We start from the raw sequence: 27,588 nt of genomic DNA, 5'->3' as shown, positions 1-27,588 counted from the left end.
TATAAAAGAAGAAAAACTAATGACATGGCCACCTTGTTCACCTGATCTGAACCCCATTGAGAACCTGTGGTCCATCATCAAATGTGAGATTTACAAGGAGGGAAAACAGTACACCTCTCTGAACAGTGTCTGGGAGGCTGTGGTTGCTGCTGCACGCAATGTTGATGGTGAACAGATCAAAACACTGACAGAATCCATGGATGGCAGGCTTTTGAGTGTCCTTGCAAAGAAAGGTGGCTATATTGGTCGCTGATTTGTTTTTGTTTTGTTTTTGAATGTCAGAAATGTATATTTGTGAATGTGGAGATGTTATATTGATGTCACTGGTAAAAATAAATAATTGAAATGGGTATATATTTGTTTTTTGTTAAGTTGCCTAATAATTATGCACAGTAATAGTCACCTGCACGCACAGATATCCCCCTAAAATAGCTAAAACTAAAAACAAACCAAAAACTACTTCCAAAAACATTCAGCTTTGATATTAATGAGTTTTTTGGGTTCATTGAGAACATGGTTGTTGTTCAATAATAAAATTATTCCTCAAAAACACAACTTGCCTAATAATTCTGCACTCCCTGTACTGCTTACATGGATTCAAACCAAGACAGAGACGGAACTTACCAAGTCCAAAAAGAAGGACCATAACGATAAGATGTGGAAGAATTTGTGGAAGAAAGAAACCTCAAATCAAACCATTTCTGAGTGACTACCTGCTTGGAGTCTCTTACAGTTTGACAGCTAGTTTGACACATGTGTCTAGCTGTCTGGACTTGGGAAAGAGGAAAGGTTGTACTCCTAACACTGAGACTTCTTTTAAATATTAAGACTGGTGGAATTAAATTTTCAGCATCCTCTCTAATCCTCGATTCCATGCATTTGAGAAGTGCTGGTCCACTGAGACCCTCCCCCCCCCCCCTGAAATTATACATGTGATTCCAACGCTATTAAAAAAGCTTTATTGCTGTTTTTTTTTATTTCCTATTAAAAGGTCAGCTAATGTTTGAAGTTTTTGTTTGGTATGAATCTCAATTTAAAAAGAATAAAGTCATTTTAGTATTGATTTATTTTCTTTCATATTACTGCTCTGATTACACCCATACATCACAAGAACCATCAACACAGTTAAATGCGTGTTGTTTAGTGAACAGCATTATTAGGGGCGCTTAAACAAACTGTTAAGTAAACATGGCTATTTTGAGTTGTTCTACAACTAAACCACAGCAGCACAACATTTATCAGCTAGGTTTATAACAAATAAAATGTAGCACCATCACATTTATTTATTTATATTTGTCTTTTTTATTTATTTATTTATTTCATTTGTTGTGAAAATTTGGGTCTCAGTCAGTTGTAAAAAGGTGTTTGGGCAATGACACCATAGCAGATAGTTAAATCAAAGTCTTTCTCAGCCATCGGAACTAAAAAGATTATCAGCAAACCAAACATATAGGTAATTAAATTAAAAAGAAAAAAAAACAATTTCTGAAAACTACAAAATGTCCTATGTTAAAACACGCACACACAAAACAGCAGGTACACAGTGGCGGTCGATATCAATGGGCCCCCATGGAGGAGCGGCAAAAACAGCACACCGCAAAGAGAGATCGATTGTCCCCTAGGAGTTTTCCTGTAATGCAGGCCTTCCTCTAGAACTTCTTCTGCCTACAAATGCAAGAAAATGCAACTGCCTAGATGGAGAGTGAAAAAGAGAAGACTTGCCAGAGTAGTGTCTGATAGCTCATCCAGTCAATCTCTGCATCAAATTAACTAGCACATTGTCAGATACTCTTTCTGGCCTGAAGCATTATGGGTGAATGGGTAAAGACTGGCAGTTGTAAGATGGTGAAAAGCAGAGATAAACTGCTGAGGACGGGATGCGAAGTGAGGTGTGTAGTCATCTGTTTCCTTAATGAATGAGCATGAAACAAAATAATCAGGATAATGCTGTGATTCGGTGAGTGTGACAGACTCACTACTTTGTGGTTGCATTATACTAAGTGCTGATGTAGCTCATCTTTCTGTCCTTACCCAACACTATAGTCCTGCTGTTTGCTACCCTAAGTACTTAGGATTTATGCATTGAAATCCACACAAACGCAAAAAGCAGAGCACAGTGACAAAAAGGTAGAAAGAATGGAGGTATTGCTGAAAGAAGGGTAAACGCCCAAATTGAAACGAAACGCACAAAGAACACACACACACACACACACACACACACACACACACACACACACACACACACACACACACACACACACACACACACACACAGACTTTCTGTTGATTAAAATAACTCTAAAGCCCCATTCAGTGTGCATTAATTTGTGAAGCCATTACTCATTCTTCATCACAAATGCAAAGCTTCACTTCACCCTGCAATTATATCTTACAATAGTGTACTGTATGCACATTTCTTTGAAAACAGGAGTCGTGAGAGGGTACTTAAACATCTTTAGAAAGACGTGTGCCACCATTAAAATATTTTACACAAACAGTTTATGGAATGTTTTTTTTTAATTTACTCTTATCTCTTTTTTGTTTCAATAAATAAGTGATGACAAAAGTATGAATCTGCTTTAACTGCTTTTCTGCTTTTATAAAAGAGAGATTGTATGAATGACTCAGTTATTATGTGACCTGTGGCAGTTTATTCTATATTTTTTCAGTTTGAATACATTTTCAATCCATTCAAAAACATGTATTTTTTTCATGTTTTATACTCAATAATAATACTCAAATGTCAAGTGGTGCAACTGCTGATTTAAATGAACAGATTCAAAAGATGATTTTTTTAAAATTGTGTTTAACGGTAATTCAACATAAAATAGTCGGGCACTATTTACTTTTAATTGCTACAATAATCCATTTCATCCACTTTATTCTGCTTATCTGATTCAGTGTTGCCCAATCCAGCTGTCACCAAGTGAAAGGCAGGGTACATCCTGGATAGGATCATCAGTCTATTGTATGTTAAAATAATCTAAATAGTTTTAAAACTGTTAAAATAAATAAAATGATTTTGTACACCAACTGTTCTTAAATTTCAGGCTGACACAGCCAAGACTACGAGACTTTTATTATTAAGTATAAAAAGTGATGTAGCAAAAAAGAAATGTAATCATACAAACAAAATGGGGTTTGTATGGCTGGCTGAATGCATGAATGAAAACTATACATCTGCTGGCACCTCACAAAAAGTATGGGAACAGCACTCTATGTAAAAAGAGAATTTTAGTTTAGTTATACTTTAACTTGTTCTCTTAATAGGCATCCATTAATATCAAATACATTAATATAAAATACAGGCTTTGCATTTTTGGATGAACATTATACTAAAACTCCTACTCTTTTTAAACACATTTCTTCTATACAACAGAGACAAGGTAACATATGTCCATTTTCTATAACTTAGCAATATCAGCCTCAAAATAGATTTTAGTTTTTTTTTTATCTGCACTACTAAAGCAGAATTTACAGAAACCTCAAGTGGAAGAGAAGATCTGACTTTACAACTGCAGTCAAACTTTAATGTGTAAAAGTTAAGGAACACATATGAAACCTGCATCCAATTTGGTTGGGTTTTCCAAAACAGCAAGTGGTCAAGTGTAAGGAAAAAATGGTCAATTAAAGGCTGTGCAGTGGCAGATAAATGCATTGTATCTCAAGTCACTGTGCACCATTAGTAATGTTAAAAAAGTGCTGTGACTGCAAACAATCATCATAAAAATCGTACTGTTCTCAGTATAAAAAGCTACATTATTACATGTGGCCTATACAGGATGTGTTAAACCAATAACTGATGTCAAGTCAAAGAGTCTTTTATGACAAGCAGCAAACTCCTGCTTTTGATTGGACCCTGAATAGATATCAAATTTCCAGGGTCACTAGTTATGTGCAAGATCTGTTGTTTCCCTTACAAGAACTAATCTATGTATTGACACTTGAAGATGCAGAATGTCACAGCTGCTGTCGTTCTTTGAAAGATTACAGTAATAGCTGTTGAAGCCAAACAAGACTGGGAAATCTTAGATGAACCAATATCAGTGTGACTTCAGATGCTGTTGAATATTTGCAAGATGTAGGAAGGATTATTTTTATTATTGCTACACTATAATAGTACCATAATCACATATAGCTTTTAGATTATACAAAAGCTCTGAAGTTTCCTGCACAATGTTCCATGTTTATAAAGGCTACAGATATTGAGGCAATCATTTTTGGTCATAAAGCTCCATTCGTCAGAGTGGTAAGGCTTTGTACAGAAGATTTACAATTCTAAAGTGGAAACGGGTGAATACAGTGAGTAAAAATTCAGCTTTTTGCATTTATGAGAAGCACTGAGTTTCTGTTAGACACCATGAAAGCAGGAGTGTGACCAGGGAGTCTTTCTTGACTGGAAAAACAGTGTGATTGTGGCAGAATCCCACATGTCTCTCTGGATGACTAACACAGGCTTAGCATTCTTGTACGGGTGCAGGTAGCAACCAACTGATCAGTGCGCTGTAGAAGACTTTGTGTGTATATATATATATATATATATATATATATGGATGTGTCCACATGTGGTTGGTCATTTCTTTTGTTGCTGTGTACAAACATGTTTTCGTGTTAGTGTGAATATAAGTGTGTACGCCATTCCATTTTGATTACGCCTACAGTCCCAAAGGGATAGTAGGATTGTCTAAATAAATCATTTTCAGCTGGGCAGACACACCACACAGGAGAAAAGAGAATAGAAAGAAAAAGGAGAGAAAATACATCGAGGTAATGTACATGAGCCAAATCAAAAAAACAACAACAAAAAACAGCAGGATAAAGATGAGATGAAAAGGAATGATGAAAGTGGGATCATTACAAAAAGGATGCAAAGTGTGAAGCATTCTGGGTTTGAATGAAGTTGCAAGGGCAATGAATGGCCAGCGTTTCCTTTTGTGCTGCTAAGCATTCAAATAATGATATCTACAGGAGAAGACCCAAAGCAGAGGGAGAGAGAAATGCGGAGATATGCAGACAGCTGCCAGCCGTATTGTAAGGCCTGGGGTAAAAGAAGGCCGTCCCTGGGATGCCTTAAATGTGTAATCAAGCCAACCAAAGTCATGAGACTCCTCCTACTCTGATGTTCTCAATTTCTTGGCAACTTAGTAAAACTTGTTAATGTATACATAGCAGTACTATGTATCCTGTGGATAACAGATCCTTCAAATATAGGTGAAGCACATGCTCAACTCCATGTGCTGCATCGCTCCAAGTGTAAGAGATTGGGTTTGCTACCTGGGATATATAAAACCACTACATAATAGGGCAGCCTGACCAGATGTTAGATAAATCTTTAACACTAAAGACTTTATCCTGTGCAGAGTTGATGATTAGAGTTTGCCACTGCCTCCTGTCCTCATGTAATAAAACCCCTTTGCTCGGTCACTGAGTCTGGCCTTCTGGCCTCATCTGACCACCAGCAGATGGCTGGGAATGAAGTTGGGTTGTACCGAACAGGAATTCATCTTAGTGCATTTCATCACAGTGTCAGAAGGTTGTTTGATTATACAGTGAGTTTAATATTTTACAATTCACCACTGCAGCAAAACAAATCTATTATGAAAAACAAGAAAACTGAATTCATTTTTAGGCTTACCGGACAGTTGATTGGTATACAAGGTCTTCACGCCTGCGGTAGTCCTCCATGTGAGAGTAATTTGTATTAAACATAGCATCGTAGGTGAAGATTTTCTGCTTGATAGTACCTCCATCTGTGACCTGTGAAGCAAAAGGAGAGAGCATTACTAAGGTGAATTCTCCAGTGATGAATGGGACAGGAGCAACCTTTTTACCCCTAGAGCTTTTCTTATGAATAAACTGTTGTCACATGGCCTGAGAGTGCACAAAGTAATCCTGCCTGCAATTACCTCATTGATTCATGATAAGTTTATTCATTATAAGGTCTAATGGCAAAGGGATTAAAAATCTGCTGACACGATAACCTCGAAGAGACAGTCTCTCGGCTTCATTTGTGGCCATGGATAAATCTTAATGAAGACTGACGTAGTACAGTGTTCTGCATGTGACAAGTAGTCCGCTTTCTGTAGAGGTAATAGCATGTGACAAGACAAAGATAGCAGAAGAGGATATTCAAACACTGGTCTTGTTTCATTTTTTTTCTGGGTAGATGATCGAGCAGTTCTTTCCTTTCCAGTATTCACAGGAGTGTTAAACTCACTTCAAAGCAGCCCCTAATGCTGCTTTGAAGAAGGACATTGTTGGTGAGCCATGGATCCTTCTTCTGTTTGCCAGAGAAGATTGGTTCTGATCCAAACAAATCATTTCAGTTGAATAAACAATGTCAAAGGATTTCATGATTAGTCCATACTAAAATACACATGGTCTCATGTAAAGAAAAGGCTAAATTGTACTTATATCAGCAAACAATTGTTCCCTGTGAATGTAGGGTAACTCCTATGACCCCTTGCCTCTAGAGAAAGCTTGCTGCCTTAGGCTTATTTTGCTAACAGGTTCTGCAGAGGGAGTTGGCAATGCTGAAACAACGAAAAGCGCAGGAGTGTGAAAATAAATTACCCCAGTTACCTGTAACAAACAACTTCTTCTTGGTTACAGGCCCACCTTTAATATTTAAACAGATTTTAAATATTAAAGGTCAACATGCTTGCTCGTAAAAAGCATTCATCTACTTTCTAACTTAAGATTTTTGAGAGGAAGTTTTCCGGATGTTGTGAACAAAATCAAAGGATTGTGCCCATCTGTTTTATTTTAATATCACTTCACATGTATAGCACAAAGCAAGTTTATTTGGACCACTATAGAAGAGGAGAGGGAGATTAAGAGCAGCCTCTAAAAGCAAAAGCACATCTGGAAACCAGTCAGACTTGTCCCACCACTGTAGCTACAGTAATGCTTATTTTACAAAGATCGGTTTAAGGAGGAAAACTGGTATTTTTTGTTTAACATACTTGTGCAACACCACACATGAAATAGATTTTTCAGACTTTAAAAGCATACCTCCATTAACTTTATTTCCATATTGTACAATGGTATCTCATATGGGTGCCATACACATATTGGAAATCGAGAGACAGCACATTCCAATGGAAAAAAATAAAATGCCACTGAGACAAAGTAATATACGTTACAGATTAATGCAGAGTGAAGCACACATTCATAACAATGAATTATGCAGCAAAACTGTCACTGAAATTTGAATGGTTCATTTCCAGTTATTTGCCTGTATCACTCAATTTCACACTGCAATAGTGCCTGAGTAAGCGATTAAATACGTGAAACTAGATCAAATACAATTCTACAAAAAGAGTTTTGTTATTTGTATTTGCACGTTTCTGTCAGTCAAAAAATAATTTGAACAACTAATGTTAGACAGCAAGCGCACTCATTTTTATTGGTCCTTAATATTTCCTTGATTGCTTGTTTTGAATTGTAGGTCTATGCCTTGTAAAAATGCAACTAGCTGTTCAACTAGTTTTGGCAGTATTAGTCATTAAATATAACATACAAGACAGCCTTAACCTTGGACAATCAACTGAGCCAAAAAAATAAATAAATAAATTAGGCATATATTGCAAAAGAATGGACAAAAATGCAGGAGTTCTGCAACTAAAAGCAATATTTAGTTTGGTCTTCTTAAAGCACAATAGCAAAATAAAATAACATGTGATGGTTTGAAGCTCAAACTAAAACACTGGAAAAGAAAGAGTCCTTCTCTAAAAGAATGAAGAATGGTTTCAGTAAGAGCTGCACCAAGTTCCTGTATGTGTTCGTAGGGCTGGTTTGACTCAATCTAATGACCTTAGCTTGAGATGACACTTTAGGTAATAAGTACCCAATTTGAGCCGGGTAGCTTTGAGGATATATCATTTTATTTGTAATCCTTGTAGAATGTGAGAAGCAATAACCGTATCTAGTGGAGCTAAAGAAGAAAAGCATTCCACCTACAGAAATGCAAACATCATTACCACAATCCAGAAAAAATACATCAAAGTGTTTAATTGCCAAGTCTCCTGGAAATGCGCTGGAAAAACACCACAAAAGCAATAAAAAGGATAAACAAACTTGTGGATTATCTCCAAAAAGGGGTTGCATATCTTCAGATTTTTAGGGTTTCATTAGTTCGTGTCAGATGCATAGGCATGCCTAAAGCTGTGTGAGACATTCAGATCTAACCAGATATTTTCTACTTTGGCATAGGAAAGAAAGAAGACATGACTGTAATCATTTACACTGATTTTCATTTGCAACTTTAAGAAATTAACAAATCCTACAAATGAAGGCTTACTTTCCCTTTACTTTCAAAGTGCTGCTGAATTTAAAGTTCGAAGACTGAATAAACTCATGCAAATATGATTAGCTGTTCTTCAAGTACTGAGCTGAGTTGGGGATATTTCCTTGCTGCCTTCTTTCACAGTCTATGTAATCCAGCAAGCATTACTATTGCTTAGTCCTCCTCCTGGAAAATCTGGTGGATAATGCAGGTGTTAGATTTCTGGTTGTCTAGAAGCCCTAAGGACCAGAGAGAAGATTTCTGCCTAAGACAGGTCTTCTCAGTGGCACCCTCTCTTTATCTATCTCTTCTTAATGATTTCACCTCTTAATTAAGACTAACCTGTAAACCTCTGTGTAATAAATCTGATACAATCTACACATCAGTGAATGTCTTGCTATCCCCTCAAGAGGACCAAGACTAACTATGGAAGGGACAGAACAGTGAGAAGGGAGAGAGAGTGGGAGGGTGAAAAGAGATCCAAACTGTGCCAAAATGGCTCTACAAGAGGGAGGGCAAGAGGGAGATGAATACTCTTTGATTGCAGAAAAGCACCGTTGGGGAAGCAAAGCTTTGCTACAACTGCTTTGTTGAATCCAGGCCATGCAATGCACATGAGGCACAGAAGCACCAAACCTTTCTAACACTCTGCCATCTGGAGATATGAAAGGCGAGAATGGGTGGTAGAAAGTTTGCTACTTCTCTCCTGTCTACATTGTGTCATAAAGTGGCAAAAGAAGAGTAGGTTGACAGAGAGGTAACAACGAGGTGAGTTTGAAAGTGCTTAAACCAGAGTCCTGTGCTTCTCTTGAGATGTTGCAATCCTAAAATCTCTCCAGACAGAGGTTGTATCCTTCCTGGCCAGTCAGCTGAAATGCCTCTCTAATGATGTCTGCTATTATTGGGGTCAGATTAGGACTGGGTCTCAGGGGTTAACCAAAGCCCTCCTCCCCTCCGCCTGTCTAGGGTGGGCCTATTTATAGGCTGCAGCTGCATCAGCAGCCACTGGAGGAAATTCAGCTAACACACTGCGGGCCAACTGTGAGAGATTCAACCTGAATCCTGCTTTATAATTTCAGGCAGCAGTCTGAGAATCACTACAGAAAGTCTTTTTACACCATTTTTGAAACAAGTTAGAAAAAAATGTAACTGTGCATAGTTTCCAAAGGATTTCTAGTCTCTACTTACAAAGCCATGGAAGACCTATGAAATTAAAATTATACTAAGCATGTTCTTCATATGGTGTATAATAATTAGATGGTAATGGCTTTCAACAAATTTTTTATTCATATCTTATTAGCATTTTTTGTGATCTGAATGCAAAGTCTACCACGTTCATAAGATGGTCAACAGCATGGCTTTCAAATAATATCTTAATAAGATTTATTCCCATTCAGATTTATTTCCATTCAGTCCCTCATTTAAAGACTAACAAAAGAGATGATCAGTTCATTGTCATGACCTGGCTTGGCACTTTCCTTCATTTCCATGCTAATTTGCCTAATATTATTATGTCACAAAGTGTCATTTTGAAACCGGCTAGAAAAACTGGGAGACACTGTCTTGTAAAATTGCCATTTCTGTACCGAAACAATAATGCAAAATACAGAACTTGTGTCCCAGAATGTCAAATTACTTGAATTACTTAAATAAGTTCAAATAATAAGTTTCCTCTACAGTGCTGTGGAGGAAACAATTATTTGATCTCCTATAAACTTGTAAGTTTGCTAATAAGGAAATGGACAGTCTATATTTTTTAAAGTACTCTCACTTTACTGGATAGAGACAGAATATTAACCAAAAATCCAGAATAAAAGGACATCAAAGTTTTAAATTGACTTGCATGTCATTAAGTAAAATAAGTATGTATAAGTAGATGAAATATGACTTAGTACTTGGTTGGGAAACTCTTGGCAAGCGCAGCTCTAAGACATTTGTTGTAGTTGGTCATCAGGTTTGCACACATCTCAGAAGGGATTTTGGTCTGCTCCTCTTTACAGAAACTCTTTAAATTTTGGTTGCTGGTTGGCAACTGAAACCTTCAGCTCCATCCACAGATTTTCTCAAGTACCGAGGTCTGGAGACTGTCTGGAGACTGTCTGGAGACTGTCTAGGCCACTCCATGATCTTACTGTTCTTCTTTTTTTTACCCACTATTTTGTTGCCTTGGCAGTATGTTTTGGGCCATTGTTATGCTGGAAGAACCATGACCCATCGGCAGTGTTCTTCCTAAGGGAAGTAGGTTCTTATCCAAGGTTTTACAATACATGGTCCATTGGCTCCACAATGTGCTGAAGTTATCCAGTATCCTCTGCAGTAAAACAGTCCCAAAGCATAATGTTTTTTCCACCTCTGTTACTTGACTGTGGGGATGGTGTTCTTTGGGTCATTCTCAAAGCATTTCTTTCCTCCAAACATGGCATGTCAAGTTGATGCCAAAGAGTTTGATTTTGGTCCAAAGCACTTTCCCCAAGCTTCTCTAAATCATTTAGATCTTCTGTGGCACATGTGCCTCCTTGAGCAAGGGGACCATGCGGTACTGCATGATTGCAGTGCGTTACCAATGGTGGTCTATGTGACTGAAGATATTAACAAGCTCGTCTCATGTAGTTTTTGGCTGGTCCACCACCTTTATCATGATAACCTCACTCAATGAGGCAAGATCTTGCACTGAACTCACAGATGAGGGTGACCAATAGTCGTGTTATATGTCTTCCAATTCCAAATAATGGCAGCAACAGTTTCTTGACAATGGTCTTGAGGATCATTCCAGCCTTTTGCAATTCTACAGTAATTTCCATGATGTATTTTGCCATCTCTTTGGTCATGTCCATGGTGGCATAGAGGCTGGAATGGAGTAAATGATGTGCTTTATGCACATAATAAGATGAAGTCAGGAGTATCTGTAATTGATAGATTGTTATCTGTGTGCCACAGAGACACACCCAATCTGTGGGATGCCTTACTCAGTTTTCAGGTAACTAGTGTTACCAGCGCATTTGGCTATGGGTGAGCTAGTACGTCCTATCTTAGTGGCATGCCCTAGTTTCTTCGTATAAAAAACAAAGGACCATACACATTTTCACTTAATGTGAACAGATTTTCGGTTGCCCGACAGAGTCTGTCCCACACCTGGTGGGTTATTTCGAGGTTCAGTCCTACTCCCCATAGACTTGTTTATTGCTCCACATCATCAGATTGTAAGCCAGCCCATGTAGTGCCACAGATCGAGTGCCTCCCTCATGGTCTATCACTGTAGTATTGTCTGTCCTGACCAAGACATGACAATTTTTCAGGATTAGCAAGAAATGTCTCAAAGTCAGAAAACCTGCCATGAGCACAAAGTAATTTATATGTGCTCAACAGTGCCTCTGGGGCCAAGTGCCATTAGACAGATGCGTAACAGCAACCTGGTGTTTTTTGCCACTTCCTCTCTGCTGGAAGCACGTATTAGAAAACTGTTCAAATATGTGAACACTGTCTACGAAGGGTCCACGGTTTCTTTGATACACTGAAAACCCAAGGGGGGGAGTGCCAGCCCGAACACGAGGGTATTCCTTGGCTACACCCTGAATAGCGTACCTGATCAATTTTCTGTTCTCTACTTAAATTCTTATGTGAAAATAAGCATCCTCATATCCCACTGATTTGAACCAGTCACCCTGTCAAATAGATCAAAACAGCACATTTCATGTCTGCATTTTGAATTTGTATATTATGAGGTGAAAATTAAAAGAATCAGTCTACCCTTTTGCAGAGTGAGAAAATATTTGCATTGGAAGCCGCATACTTAATTTCCTCCTCTGGTCAAATTCTATTGCCCCTCAGCTTAAGAAAGAAGAAATTTTACTCTAGTGAAACTGGGCGGGTTTGTTCCAGACTGTAGTCTGCAGCCACTCACAACAGTTGCCAACACCCATGGATGGAGTGTACATGCGTGCCATTCCTGTACTCTGGCGGCCAAGGAGCCTGGGGGATTAAAGTACAAAACTGGACAGCTATGCCCTCTTTTAATATGGCAATAGTATCCTAATATGGAAATCCCATGAGCTAATATTACCTTAATATTATGAGATAACTGCCTTTAAAGTGATAGAAAAGCAAAAAAAAAAAAAAAAAATCAAATGCACAGATATTACCATGTTTTATTATTTTTACCCATTTAACTACACTATTACTAACTGATTTTGTCTCATAATCTTACATTTGTTTCCACAATATTAACTCCAGCCTCTGGCTTGATATTACGAAATTACAGAAATTTCAATGCAATATTACTCAGCTATAAAAACTGTTGATTACTTGACTCTCACTTGGATATTACTTTAGTAATTAAAATATATTAATTTGCTGTTTTGATAGTATTGCCTTCTCGATTCCACCCTATTATCCCACTGCTACGACATTATCAATGAGTGCTAATAGAAAGTATTGTGTGTATAACAACAGGGACAATGCAGGCGTATTTCAAAGTGTGGATCTGCAAAACCTAAGTACTGTATAATGTTGATCTTCACTCAGTGAGAAGATTCGGTATGCAGCATTGGTGGCCCTGCCTCTTAACCTGTGAGTTTACAGCTCTGCATGCTGTGCTTCCCTAGTGGGTGCTGAGTGACAGAGGACTTGGTTAACGGGATTTCATGCTTCAAATGACAGGCTTCTCTCCTCCCTCTGTCTGTCACTACACTCTGTGGGGAAGCACAGTTAATTCAAGCTGGTAGGTTGCAACGCTGCAAACATATACAGTACCTTTGATGCACAAAAGGGTTGATAATACAGTGCCACACTAAATTTAAAAAAACCTGAGTTTGTAGGAACGGTTCATCTAACAATTCCTTTAACAGTAAGACTGCTTCAAAGCATATAAAACTAATTCAAAATGCTTTAGCTCATCAAATACAATTTGCGAATATTTATTTGAGAGACACTTGCCAGCAGCCATGGAAATACAGTGATAGTCCCTTTTGCTACTTCCATATTACCTCTAGAAATATAATGGAAACTTGTGATGCTATCAGGTCTTCAAGCAGAGTTTGCACTGATAACATCATACTTAGGCAGTTGTCAGTATAAAGATTAAAAAAAAAAATCTATTCATGTGAGTGTTTTACGGTCAGTGGCTTTGCTTACATATCTGAAATGTGAGCCTTTCGTATAAGAAATTTTCAGTCAATGGCTATATGCACATACAAAGTATAGGAGCACAGCACTGTTGTAGTAAAATCATTTTCCAGCATGTTATCAGTATCACATGTTCCAGCTCTACTGTCAGGCATTTTGATTCCAGCATTACAGCTTACAAGCAGGTTGTGATTGGCTGCTGCTGGAACTGCCAGATTACATACAAGGATAAGAGCTGGGCTTCATGAAAACTATGCCACCAACAGGAACAGACCAGCTGCATTCAGCTACACCCTAGAGGTAGCAGGGTGAGGGTCAGGCACAGCGACGGTATAAATTCAGGCAGTTGAGTGTTATGCAAGCGTGTTATCTAAAGCCATCTGAGACAAGGCCATCCAGAGATGGTTATTACGGCTGTCATTCTGAGGGAGAAAGGCTGTCTGTGGGCTGACAGCGAGGAGGTGATGAGATCAAAGCAGGTCAGACTTGTTGGTGACTGCTGATCTACAGTATATTGGTTATTGTAAAGGCACTGTATAAAGCAGTGCAGCATGTCCTGGGCATTATTACAGTACAGTTTTTGAACTTCTTCTCCAGACATTGATTATATCTCAAAAAGACATTAAAATTACACATATTGATTTTTTCCATGAAAATATAATTCACTTCATGCCTTAAATAGCTTAGATACACTCTACATGTTTCCATCCTTTAGTACTGTATGTGCAGATCTAAGAATATGCAAATATATGCACAAGCTGTCTTAATACATAATTTTGACAAGTTATTGGTACACTGCATTTCTACGGGGGAAATATTCATCCTACGCATTGACTACTTATTTCGCTAATGAGCTATCTTATAAGCTAGCATATAAAAAAAAATCACCATATGGATATGTTAACAACATTCCAAGTTTTCACTGGAGGGGTCTTTCAAAAAGTGGAAAGACTTTTTGTGAATCAAACTGAAGTGGTGCTGGAATTTAGAAAAATGCATGCCATTTCATCTCTCTAAGCAATTACAACTGAGGTGCCCTTAAGCAAAGCACTTCTAACCAAATTGCTCAGTGGAGAGGATTAGCTAACAATAGAAAAATGTGGTTGATCCGGGCAGCACTCAAATGCGGACCATTTCAAGAGTATCATGGGTGCCAATGATAGAACAGATGAATAAAAAAAAATAAAAAACCTTTAATAATTGTTGAAGTTTTTTTTTTCTTTAAAGAATTAAACATTTGTGGAGTGGATGCCCTCCTAATGATCTCAAAATACTGTATTCACATGAACATGATGTGGCCTTGAACATTAGGATCAAGATCTGTGAAGTTCATTGAATGAACATTTGTGCAAATTCAGACAAAAAAAAGTGAGGCCTGGACTTCTGCATGTTTCCCCTACACCTGCTTGTGTTCTCCCCAAGTTTCTTTTCACAGTCTAAAAACATGCATATTAATTGATAATTCTAAATTGGTTGTCGGTGTGAATGTGACTGTGAATGTTGTCTCTGTGTGTTAGCGACCTGTTCACAGTGTACCTCACGTCTCACCCTAGGACAGATGCAATAGGCTTTAAGCCCTTCCCCACATCTCCATCTACCACAACCCTGAATTGGACAAGTAGTTAAGAGGATGGATGGATAATATAATACAATGCAGTTTATGATTTATTCACTTTCTTCCCCAGTTAAAACAAACTGTTTCTCATCATAATAGTGTACATATTGCTTTGTGGTCATAATTGACTGTCAACTAAATACACATACATCATATGAGACAGTTTCATAATTCTGTACAACTTCCTAGAATCTAATTACATGTGATATTTTTCTGTATCTTAAAATTCTATGTTATTCTGACAATTCATTACATGCCACATTTTTACTGCACTCCCAGAGCTTCTGTTTTTTCCAGCCTGAATCACTCTTAAGCCTGTCTGACCTCCAGGCTAGTGCAGCCTTGTGTCACCCTGAGCCACTTAATTGTCCCTGTAACTGCATGTGCGTGTCGCTTGATATGCAAATGACATAATTCCAACAAATTAGTATGACTGTGCTTAACACTGATAATGTATTGTGTCAAAGTCCATCTAATTTATAATTTCCTGTAATACGTGTGTGCAGGGCAGAAGTGAAATAAGTAAAAGTGTCCTCTGTGTTACTTACTTTGAAAGATAACTGTCAACACACTTCTTTGTGCATGAGTGTTTTTAACTACAACACCCCAGGCAATTTATGTGCGTCAGTAAGTTATCAGTTAACAAGATGGTTACAAAAAAACCCTGCTGTGCTATGTATGATGTGTGTCATTTATAATCCAGCTGCATGCAACTTGTTCTTGCAACCGACTTGTTAAAGAAAATTCTAGATGTTTTTTTTTTCCCTTCATGATTCGACTAATGATGCAGTTTTATCCACCAAACCCATGTCCAACAACATTTTTGCCATTTTCTACTATATCACAGATGGGTTTTGACTCAAAAGGGCACACAAGTTGGAAAACAGATGGTCTTAAAAGACATCAAGGCCACTGTGGACATAACGAGTCTGCATATGTTTGCAACTTCACAGTTCTCTTCCTCTCCTTTTTCTTCTTCCCTATCCTCCAGATTACTGGAGCCACCATCTGCATCTGCCAGTTGATGGATATATGGGGAATGTTATTGAATGCATAAATCACAAAGCAGGTCGCGAGCATAGAGCAGAATGCTGAATTTAGCAGAATGCTAAAATAGACAAAGGTTCTTGTTTTCTTCATAAATTTTATGAGTGAGTTTATTATGATAAAGCATCTTCTGCCTTCAAACTGCAAGAAAATTTATCACCAGCATTGTTCTCTGACAGAAATTGGTTGAAAGCAGAAATTCATATTGGGATTACGATGTGGGCACATTTAAAAGGTTAAAGCAAGATCCTACTGAATGATAGATTTCATCTACAGAAATTGGATCTTTTCAACAATTAAATAAATAAAAACTAAACACAGAAGAGAGCTATGGCCATATGTTTTTGGACAGAAACAGACTGTTTTGTAATTTTCCCGTGTAAACCACTACAGGGGATTTTAAACAAGTCAAGATGTAACTGAAATTCTTAATTTCAGGTTTTATTTAAGTGGTTTGGCTTAACCAGAGTACTGTAGTCATGTCTTTCATAACTGTTTCGGACTTACAGATGCTTTTACAGTTTTGCTCATGTTTTCATATCCTGGCATAATTTCTTATGAAGTTTTTGGAAAAGATGACAAAATCATTACATGTGATCGTGCAGAAACTCTTTCTTTTATTTAAATTTACTTATCTGACAGTGAAGTGAAGTAATTCATCAGATAATTGTGTGCCCCCCTTCATAAAAGAGAATGACAACTGAAAAACCAATTGGCCCTGATCAAAAGTTTGCTTATAAATAAATAGTTGGGTTTATAATATACATACAAATATCCTGGTTTAATTGGCTGATACCACACCTGTTATGTATTTGATGGTTAAGTAGTGCCTGTTTATAGTCATCCCGTTTTGTAGTTCTTATTGCAACCTCTGGACATTTCACTAAGAGCTGCATTGACTTTATTGGCTATTGAGTCATGGAGAAAGCCAAAGAGCTGTCAAAAAAAGTCTGCAAGAAAAAAAGACCCATCCAAAACCATCCAAATATTTGAAAATGCCAGGTAGTGCTCTATGTGTGATTAAAAAATGGAGAATTAGTGCTTCTGTTGATACCAAGCGATGGTCAGGTAGACCAACAAAAAATCAGCCTCAGCAGTCACGAAAATTGGTCAGGATATAAAGAAAAATTGTTATGCTACTTCAGCTGAAATACAGGTTTAACAGCAAGAAAGTGGCATGACAGATTCAAGATCCGCAATAAGGAGGCACTTGCACAAAAATAGAAAAAAGCCATTACTGAGCCAGGGCCACAAAATAGTATGTCATTTGGTCAAAAGTAAGTCAAAAGTAAGTCATTTGAAGTGATGAGACCAAAAGTGAAATTTATGGTCAAAACCATAAATGCTATATTTGGAGGGAAGTCCACAAAGTCTATGGGAAAAGTGCACAACTTGTACTTTGAAACATGGAGGTGGATTTTTAATGTTTTGGGGATATATGAGCTACAAAAGCACAGGGATATTCATAAAAATTGATGACAATTTGCACTCATCAGTCTGAAAACTGCGCACAGGAAGCACTTGGACCTTCCAACGTGACAATGATTAAAAACACAAGGCCAAATCAACCATTCACTGGACAGGGGAGGAGGACAAAAAAGTGAAGGTTCTGGAGTGGCCACGACAATCTTCTAACCTCAATATCATTGAGCTTCTCAGGGGAAATATCAGATGTGCACTTCATGCAAGACTACCCAAGAATTTCCAGGATCCGATGGCTTTATGTTTTTATTATTCAAGAAGAATGGACAACTCTACCCTCTAGAAAAATGAAGGTACTCATCACTGATGCCAAAGGGAGAAACCATTAGTATTAAGTACAAAGAACTATTTTGAATGGGCACAATCTCATTATTTTTGTTATTGCTATGCTTTGTTCAATGATTGCATAATTCTGCGATGCCATCCATCCATCCATCTTCATCCGCTATATCCGAGGCCGGGTCGCGGGGGCAGCAGCCTAAGCAAAGAGGCCCAGACCTCCCTCTCCCTAGCCACCTCCTCCAGCTTATCCGGGGGAATACCAAGGCGTTCCCAGGCCAGCCGAGAGATATAATCTCTCCAGCGTGTCCTGGGTCTGCCCCGGGGCCTCCTCCCGGTGGGACATGCCTGGAACACCTCACCCAGGAGGCGCCCAGGGGGCATCCTTGTCAGATGCCCGAACCACCTCAGCTGGCTCCTTTCGATGTGGAGCAGCAGCTGCTCTACTCTGAGCCCCTCCTGGATGGCTGAACTTCTCACCCTATCTCTAAGGGAGAGGCCAGCCACCCTTCGGAGGAAGCTCATTTCTGCCGCTTGTATCCGCGATCTCGTTCTTTCGGTCACTACCCACAGCTCGCACAATTCTGCGATGCCTTATTGCTTAATTAGATTCCACTGAAAATAAAATCAATCTGTTTTGCCTGATAACTCATATTGTCTTTTTGTCACCTTTAAGGATGTTTGCTTTATTCTGGGAGCTTATATGAGTTTTTCAGCTTAATATTGGCATCCTTTACTTTTATCTGTATCTCTTTGAATTTCATATTGAGAATTCCAGCAAAAAGATAGCACATGGAAGTTCAAAATATCTTCCAAACAATGTAGCTGCTTATCGTCATGTCACGACAGGCCTGACCTGACAAAGAAGCTTGTTCAGTCAGTTGTCCAATTGCTTTTGAGAATCTATAAAAGCCATGATATCTATACAAATGACTATCCGGTTGTTCAGTGATGACGCGACGAATCCTACTTCCGGGTCTAAAGTAGTCTGCGTTTAATATGGCTTTTGTGTTGTTAACATGTTTAATGTTATGTATTTTCTTCTATTTAATCTCAAAAAGCTCCTAAAACAGTCAGTGATCACTGTTGACCTCCCTCGGCTTTTATTACCGCTAATCATTTATTTAAGCTCAGTTTTTAAAACCTTAGGATGTAACTACAGCCCAGCCCATGCAGCAGTATATGAATGACTAACCTCGTATTGTGGATGGATTATCTCAGTTGTTCTCCTGGCTGAAGTTTGGTCCTTTTACAGCATCCTGCCATGCGATTACATTTGTTCCTGACCACCGAGAACACTCACGGTAACTTTTATCGAGTGGAAAAAAAGTTAGCTTGTTTATATTATGCTAACATAGCTGTGTCGCTAGCGGTCACGTAGCACATCATTATATACCAGCTAGCCCAACTTCAGTAACCCTACAAACGTCACTGCTGTTTAGTTTTCTGTCTTCATTTATGCTGGAAGTGATAACAGAGCTGTACGCAGTCAGGACATGCTATATTGTATTTAGATAGAAGCTAGCGAGCTAACTTCCTGCTAACTTCTAACTCCGTTAAATGTCATAAATTCCGTTTTCATGGATGCCTGGATGTTAAACTTAATTGTTACACCTGGTAGAGCAGAACGCTGATCATTTTATTAAAGATGAAAGACTTTAGACAGTTTTTCAACTCTCAGTAATGCCATAGTGATCGTTTGATATATGGACCTGCAGCGGAGTTTAGACCCAGACACGGCTAGTGACGTCAGACTGAACAACCGGATAATTCCTAATAATTCTTTTTTAAACCACTGAATTAAAGCTGAAAATCTGCACTTCAATCACATCTTGATTGTTTCAGTATGCAAAGGCAGTTTCCGAGCTAGGTAAGGAAGGTTGTAATTGTTAAACATGGATGCAGAATTTTGAGCTGGATTGAAACATCTGTCTGTATAGTGCAAAACATCAGGCTCATTTCATGCTTAAATACAAAATTCTAATCCTTAATGTGGCATGGGCTCTTCCATTTTTAATAAGGCACTCTTAAGTTAAATTACAGAAGCAGACACTGTATGATATTATTTACTCCTAATGCTTATTTCCAGTGCAACTTTGTGTCTTTTTTTTTTTTACCAAAGTACCAAAGAATAAAAATTCTCATTTAATATTAAAAGCTTCTGTTTCTCTTATTCACTCTACATGGCTAATCTCATGTTCTAGTGCTTTATCTTTTTGTCTTGATGTGTTTACAGTACAGATAGGATTTGATGAGTCTGATATCTTTATTGTAGTCCCAATTTACATACAGACCGATAGATTTGCATTTATAGCTCTCAATGACATACCAAGAATTTATTACCAAAATACTTGCTTTGTGACTGCTATAAAAATGGCAGATTGTCTTGGGTAAAAGACCGAAAGTTGAGGCACACAACGATGTGTGCTGCTGGTAAAGTTTCTGGGCTGCCTTTCCTCATAACAGCCATCCCTCAAGATTCTGTCCATTTAAAGCAATGCAATATCAGGGACTATAACATCTAGTCCTTTTACTGAATTCTTTCTTGATCACTCTATTGTCTCAAGACGATGACTGATTTACATCTCAAATGACATAAAATCAAATGATAGGCTTTACAGCTTATACATTTATAACATTTAATCCCTCCAATTAGACCAGAGAGTACAACCACACTAGTGAGACATCAAGTGTTAGAGATAAGAGTATTTCATTCCATTAACACATTCTAGTAACACATTCTAGAAATAGACACATATGCAATACTTATTTTATTTCAGTATAAGAAAAACAATATCCAATCAGAGAAATGTGAAGTTCACTTTGTCTATACTGTACTTCTCTGTGAACTCATGACTTTGAGCAATAACACACACTGTGCATGTGTGTTGCCGTACAAATGAGACAGACGTATGGCTGCTTGTGGAAACTAGACAAGAAGAATAACGACTCATGGGACAAAAATATAGCCCAAGATTGTTTCTTCCCACAATGAGATGGGACTTTTATTGAAAGTAATGTATACGTTTGCCATTACACAGCAGATTTAATGGGCTTAATTTTAGTGACTGAAATAACACAACAGGGATAAGGATATTTGCCACATTGCTTCCTAAAGTCTCCAGTTTTGCATTTCCTGACTAAAACTAAACTCCACCCTAAAAGACAGTTTTCAAAATATAAAAGCAAATATATAAAGTAAAAGGAGGTCACTAACATTTCCTGAAGTTTAAGTTTGAGGGATGTGAATGTTAGCCACAAAAGCAAATCACTGACCCGGCATATTTGGTCTTAACCAAAGCGAATTTAGAATCACACATAAGAAACCAGAGCACATTGAAAATTTTGATCATTACAGTGACTTAAGTGAACAATTAAGTAGTGTTGTGTTATCAGTACCTGTTTATCTCATTACTGTAAGACATTTACTGAATGCTGAAATCTAATTTTATAATGACTCTGTTTTGACACAGTTCCACAGGGGACTATGGCAAACATATGAAAAACATCATCACACTGAATGGAGGGACAGACAAGCAGTCTAAACATTACCTAAACGTAAACAAAAGGTCAAACGAGGAGAGTACTACAGGAAATTATACATAATGTGTCTATTAGCAGGGACACCATGCACTCACAGCAGAAACCAATTATTTTCTTAAGTGCTATAAATGAAAGTGTCCTACGCCAACATGTCTCTCTCCCCCCCCCCCCCCCACACACACACACACACACACAAGCATTTATACTAACATGCACATACTTGCACTTGAATCTGTGATAAATCTCCCTCAAGCTATTTGAATTAAGACTTATTGCCAGGTCAAATTGGGCCAGGGCTCTCTGGGGCTCAGCCCCCACGTATTAACTCTTCAAAGTCATCGGGGGACGTTCAACCTTTTCACATGTATATATTTTAGTTTTACTTTTAGTTTAAACACATTTTGATGTGTACCATTAGGTTAAATAGCTGTAGATTAATTTCACCTGCAAAGTATATATATACTTGGTAAAATGACCTGAAAAAACACGAGATCTAACATGATTACTAGTTCAATATGAACCTACTGGCTACAGTCCCACACACCAACACACATTCCTATCCTAATGAGTACACAAGTATGATCTTTTAATTTGAACCTCACAAAGCAAAGATGCAAACCAGCCCAAAGAGACTTAAAAGAAACTGTCACTACTGTTGATCCATGAACAGGTAGAAACAGAGGCTACAAGCCTGACTACTAACCTCTGCTTTTGTTACCTTTTGAAGACCAGAGTCTTGCTGCTGGACTGGGGTCGACATGCACTCAGCTTTAAAACCACTCTTAGTCCATTGCCAGCTTTGCGTTAGCATGCTGTCTGTGCTGATGCTATTAAAGAGACTAAGTTGTGTTAGCAGTATAATGAATGTATTTACAATAATTTCCATGTTACTGTCATGCTCTTGTCCTTCTGTGCAACAAAAACAAAAAATAATATCCATATCTACATTCCTTAAAATGTGTATGGCTGTACCATTCCACTCTTTTTCACAGCATAGGAACTGAATTTATCTGATTGTAGCAGGAAGAATTGTTATTTTGTTTTTTTATCAGCAGTGGCGTACATAACTAAAGAATAAAAAAAGTACAGTAAAGCATTACATTACTGCGTTACTGAAAAATGTCAAAGGAAAAGCAAAGTGGCCTTACTGTTTCCTCTAATAACAATAAATATTAATATTATGTTATTAATGTCTGTGTATATCTGTATTAATGTAGAATGTATATGTTAATTAAAAAGACCACCCCATGTGTAGCATTTAGTTGAATAATTCCCAGTGTATATCGAATAGTACTTTTGCCAGGCATTCCCAGTACTGTTTTGCATTTAGAAATATGCTTATGAGCATATAAATGTGTATCCATGGTAACTCTGACCCCCCCCCCCCCCCCCCCCCCCCATGAGAGAGAGAGAGAGAGAGAGAGAGATTGTGACAATTCATCATGATAATCCACACATTATAAAACTTATAGCATAAACAAAGAACACCTTTTAAATGTCAAGTTTTAGAGGAGCATATGTCTAAAATTATTTTAATTAACATTTGTACTTTTGATTATCAATATTGTGTTCTCACAGCTTCTCTGTCTTGCTATCCTTTGGTCATGGCTGATGATTTATTGGGTTTGAGGCTTCTCTCTTACATCCCTGTAGTATTTGGCACAGTTTTTAATTTTTCCTTTGATGTTAAACATCAATAAACAGTTATCTCTTCTCTAGCCTGTTTTAATACCTATGAAGAACCATGAGACAACTGAAACGGGTCCACCTTACAGCATCCCACTGGACCAGGTGTCCAAACACACTTCATTGGCATGATCAGCAAGTGGGATAGCCTGATTCATAACACAGGGTATTCAGCAAATGATAAGAGCATAGGAAATTATGCCCCTCAGTGCCAGAAAAGTGTATGTCTTTGCCTTGCATCATTCTTGGCACTGAAGTGGACATGGAAACCAGACCCTGTGTGCCCCTTAGTGTGTGGTGGCTGGACTGAGTGACTAATCAGACAAGACTCAGGAGACTAGCTGCTCATTTGATCTCTGTCCTTTTCCTCCTGGGCACATTCTCCTTGCAATGAGCCATCAGCTGGCCTAATGACAAACACCAGATACATCTCAGCTCAGCAGCGTTCTACAAAGCACTTCATAAGGTAGAGTATCCCTTCAAGCTTTTGTACTTGCTGCCCACTTGTGTCTAGTGAAATTTGCCGTCCAAGGAGGTTTATTTGTTAGCACAGTTCATCAGAAAAGGAACCTTTAGAGTCACTGAAGACATTGGCTTCCAATTAGTGTAAAGAAGCTTAGGAAGAAAGCCATGTGAGCATGTCAAGCCATAACTGTTTACTTGCTTGTAGCAAAGGGGGAAAAAAACAGCAAAGCCCCACAAAAGGAAAAATGCTTGTGCCAGTGAGGCCTTGTTATTATCTGGGGAGTAAAGCAATACAAAGCATGTTTAAAGTAGGGTTTTGGTCATTTGGTGAGAGCTCCGGGATTTCAACGCAGATGCAATGCTGCCTAATGAAGAAAAAGGCAATAATAACAAGACAAAGAGGAAGCTGGGTGCTGCAGAGAAGAATCTGTCTTTCTTTCTTTCCCACTCCCCCTTCCACAAATCTCCCCTCATTAGTTTGTTTCCCTGTGTTGTGCGCATTGCTTCAAGTCTGCTGAAAGCAAGGGTTGTCAAATGCAAGTATGAAAAAAGATACCGTTTCCTTACTGGGAGGCCTTGGGAAAATATTTCAGAATGCAGTGACATCACAGACTGGTGCTGTGAAAAGACAAGAATTTGTCTCATAGCATGGAGGGTTGGGAGTTGAGGTCTCTCAGATCCATAGGATGTATGTTTCTTTTCTGGAGGTCACTATTGTGTGATGGAGGTACTTTTTATACCCCTTGGTATTTGGTTTTTTTTTATGTGGAGGAAAAGTGTTTATTTCATGTGATGTTATATATACTTTTTTCAGCAACACTGGCAAACAAATGACATGAACAAATGACTAGACAAGGCGGCATACTTGAAATATTTAGATTTATAGCTACCTTTCTATACAAAGTAGCCTACTCTGAAATTTTTGTCACAAGATTTTTTAAGGAACTAAATGACAAAGCATGTCCAATAAAACAACTGAAAGAAAAAAATATCTGCAGACATTTTAAAAAACAGTGTTTATTTTTTCATGAAAGTGACTATGTTACATGAGCTTTCTACATCTTTGCTTCTTTGTTCACTGACTGTGTCAAGGTAAATGAGCTACAGCACACAGTGCACAGGATCAGGTATGCACTTTGGTTTGGCTACATTCACACAAAATCTGACTCTGTGTCCATCAACAGCGTTAACGTCGTATTAGCGAGATTAACGCTGACAGAATTTATTTATCAATGTCTTTGTTTCTACACTTCATTTTATATGCGCTTGACGTTTTTTTTGTATATTTGCTGCTATGACAATTCAGTTTCCCTCTGGGATTAATAAAGTCTCTGATTCTGATTCTGATATACCTTTTTCTCACAAAGGAGATATCTGACAACAGACGGAGAAATGTTTTGGTGTCCTGGTTAACAATTACAGCACAGAAAATAAGGTTCCCCCCTTTCCACGTGTTTCTGTCATTGCGAATCTTTTTAAAACCTTGCAAAAGTTTAGATTTGATGAGCAAACATGAGTTAAAGAAAGCGTTTTGGGATATTTGCATGTCAATGTCCCTACAGTCATATACTTTCTTTGAGCAGAGAAGGTCAGTTCTCTTAGCAGTACTGAATGAGGAACAACATAGGCATATTAAGGCTAGTCTAGGTAAAATAGATTTTAAAAAGATAGCTGGGGAAGTGGATAATGGTCAGGAGCTAAAAAAAAAAAAAAAACCCTGATCCTCTCTAAGGGTATAGTTATAGATTTACATGAAATAAAGCTATTGTTAGTAAATCTCATTGCAAGTATAATTTCATTAGTTATTCCAGTAAATTCAATAAAATTTAATATAACTAGAACTGTATAATAATTAATAATAACTGTTATAATAACATGAAGCTGTGGCTTGCTAAGGTTGATTCAACCTTGCACCATGAAGGAATGGAAGTTTGTGTCAAAGAAAAAAGACACAAACTAACCCGCATTCTTTCACATTTAGATTTCTCTTTATCTTTTTACATTTGTATGACTTTATGATCTCTAATCCAAGTTGTTTTTTTTATTTTTTTTTCTAGTCAGTCTATGACTTTAAGCTTGTAAATGAGTTTATTCTATTTTTTTGTTGCTTTATATTTATTTATTTAATGTCGAATGGCTTTATTGTTGAAACTGGCATGTTGACAAATGTTTCAAAGGAGAGTCATAGAGGAAAATGTTTAAGCCACATTGATGGATCCAATCAGATGTCTTGATCTTTTAAAAATTGTCCCGACGGAGATGTTTGCAAACTGCCATGAGTGCACTTTATCAAGGCATCACAGCTGCTTTACAATCCGGTTTATCTTTATGTAACTGTTCTCAACTCATTTTATCAGAGAATTTGTTTGAACCGCACATTCAGTGCATATTTCTGATAGTGGGAGAAAATGGCTTGCCTCAGTGATAGCTTAACTGCTTTGAAAAGATGCACAGAAAAAAAACCCTGGGACAGATTTATCTAATGTCATAAATTTGAACTAGTTTTTATGTATCACTTCCTTTTATGTGCTCATTTGAACGGTGTAATTGAACCAGTAAACAACAAGACATCTTAAATACCTGAACTGCTATGGCAAGGCACTCTGCATGTGAATCAAGTTGTCACTATCTAATGTTAAATCAAAATGACGTATTTACTTGGTTGAAGTGAGAAGAGCTGAGACTTACTTTACATGTTTGAACACATTCACGCACATATTTGTTTTACTCAATAAAGATATTGAGGATGAAATGACTGTAATTTCGGTCATTCGATCAATGAAAAAAAAAAAACTTCACAAGAGTAATTTAAAAAGTACACAACTCATTCATTCCACATACAGCTTAAAAAGCTACCGCATTTCCCACTTGGTCACGGCAGTAAAACCATCTGTAGTTTTTGTATATGATCTATCTTGTAGTAGCATACACAATGTAATCTAGAGCCTGGCTTACAGAGTCAAGACTCTATGGAAGTTTATCTTTAAGACATTTACTGCTCTATGATTTACAGCTCAAGTGTACATGTCAAGATGTCTACATCAGAGATGCATCAAGCAAGATTAGAACATGTAGCTTTTAAATGAGACTAGTGTTAGGAAGCTATTCTCACAGACACCTTGCTAAACTATAGCAAGTGACATCCCATTCTTAACCCATGGGGTTTAATATGATGTCAGCCCACCGTTTGCCGCTATAACAATTTAAAATCTTCTTGGAAGGCTTTCCACATGGTTAGTAGTGCGTTTGTGAGGTCAGACACTGAAACTGAAGAAGAAGGCCTGCCCTGCAGACTCTGCTTTAATTCATCTCAAAGGTGTTCTATTGGGCTGAAGTCAGGAGTCTGTGCAGGCCAGTCAAGTTCTTCCACACCAAAGTTGCTCATCCATGGTTTTATTGACCTTGCTTTGTGTACTAGTATGCAAACTGGAAATGAGGGGCTGAGTCGAATTCCTGAACAAACAATCCCATACCATAATCCCCCCTCCACCAAACGTTACACTTGGCACAAAGCATTCAGATAAGTACTGTTAGCAACTACCAAACCCAGACTCATGCATCAGCCTGACGGAAAAAATTTGTCATTACAGAGAAAACGTCTCCACTGCTATAGAGTTCAGTGGTGGCATACTTTACAGCATTCCATAAAGCTCTTTAAGGCAAGGCAAGTTTATTTATATAGCACAATTCAACAGCAAGGTGATTCAAAGTGCTTTACAGAGACATTAAAAAACAGAAACAAATAAAAAGCATGATTTAAAATGGAAAAAAAGAGTATGTTTTAAAATTTAAGCTTAAAAGTAAAACAGTGCGGATTTTGTGTTTTAGTCAAATGCAGCTGAGAACAGGCGAGTCTTCAACCTGGATTTAATAAACTGAGTGTTTCAGCTGATCTGAGGCTTTCTGGGAGTTTGTTCCAGATATGTGGAGCATAAAAACTGAATGCAGCTTCTCCGGGTCTGGTTCTGACTCTAAAAAAACGGATCCAGATGACCTGAGGGATCTGGAAGGTTCATACTGGGTCAGGAGGTCACTGATGTATTTTGGTCCTAAACCATTCAGA

The 27,588-nt window shown here is 37.9% G+C and overlaps 1 protein-coding gene across 2 annotated transcripts in view; it reads right to left on the bottom strand.

Moving 5' to 3' along the window:
* igsf21a (immunoglobin superfamily, member 21a) overlaps positions 1 to 27,588 on the bottom strand; it is a 194,803-nt gene that overhangs the window by 72,145 nt on the left and 95,070 nt on the right. For both annotated transcript variants that reach the window (XM_085407246.1, XM_085407247.1), the window contains one exon: positions 5,636 to 5,757. In XM_085407246.1, the coding sequence (XP_085263372.1) occupies positions 5,636 to 5,757 (122 nt within the window). The remainder of the gene's footprint in view (positions 1 to 5,635; positions 5,758 to 27,588) is intronic.

The sequence above is a fragment of the Rhamphochromis longiceps genome, linkage group LG5, assembly GCF_057381845.1.
Source record: "Rhamphochromis longiceps isolate RC_006_pf linkage group LG5, R_longiceps_female_GT1.1, whole genome shotgun sequence".
In the NCBI taxonomy this organism is placed as follows: domain Eukaryota; kingdom Metazoa; phylum Chordata; class Actinopteri; order Cichliformes; family Cichlidae; genus Rhamphochromis; species Rhamphochromis longiceps.
Note: the sequence above shows the minus strand (reverse complement) of the source record. Positions and strands in the feature narration are given on the sequence as shown.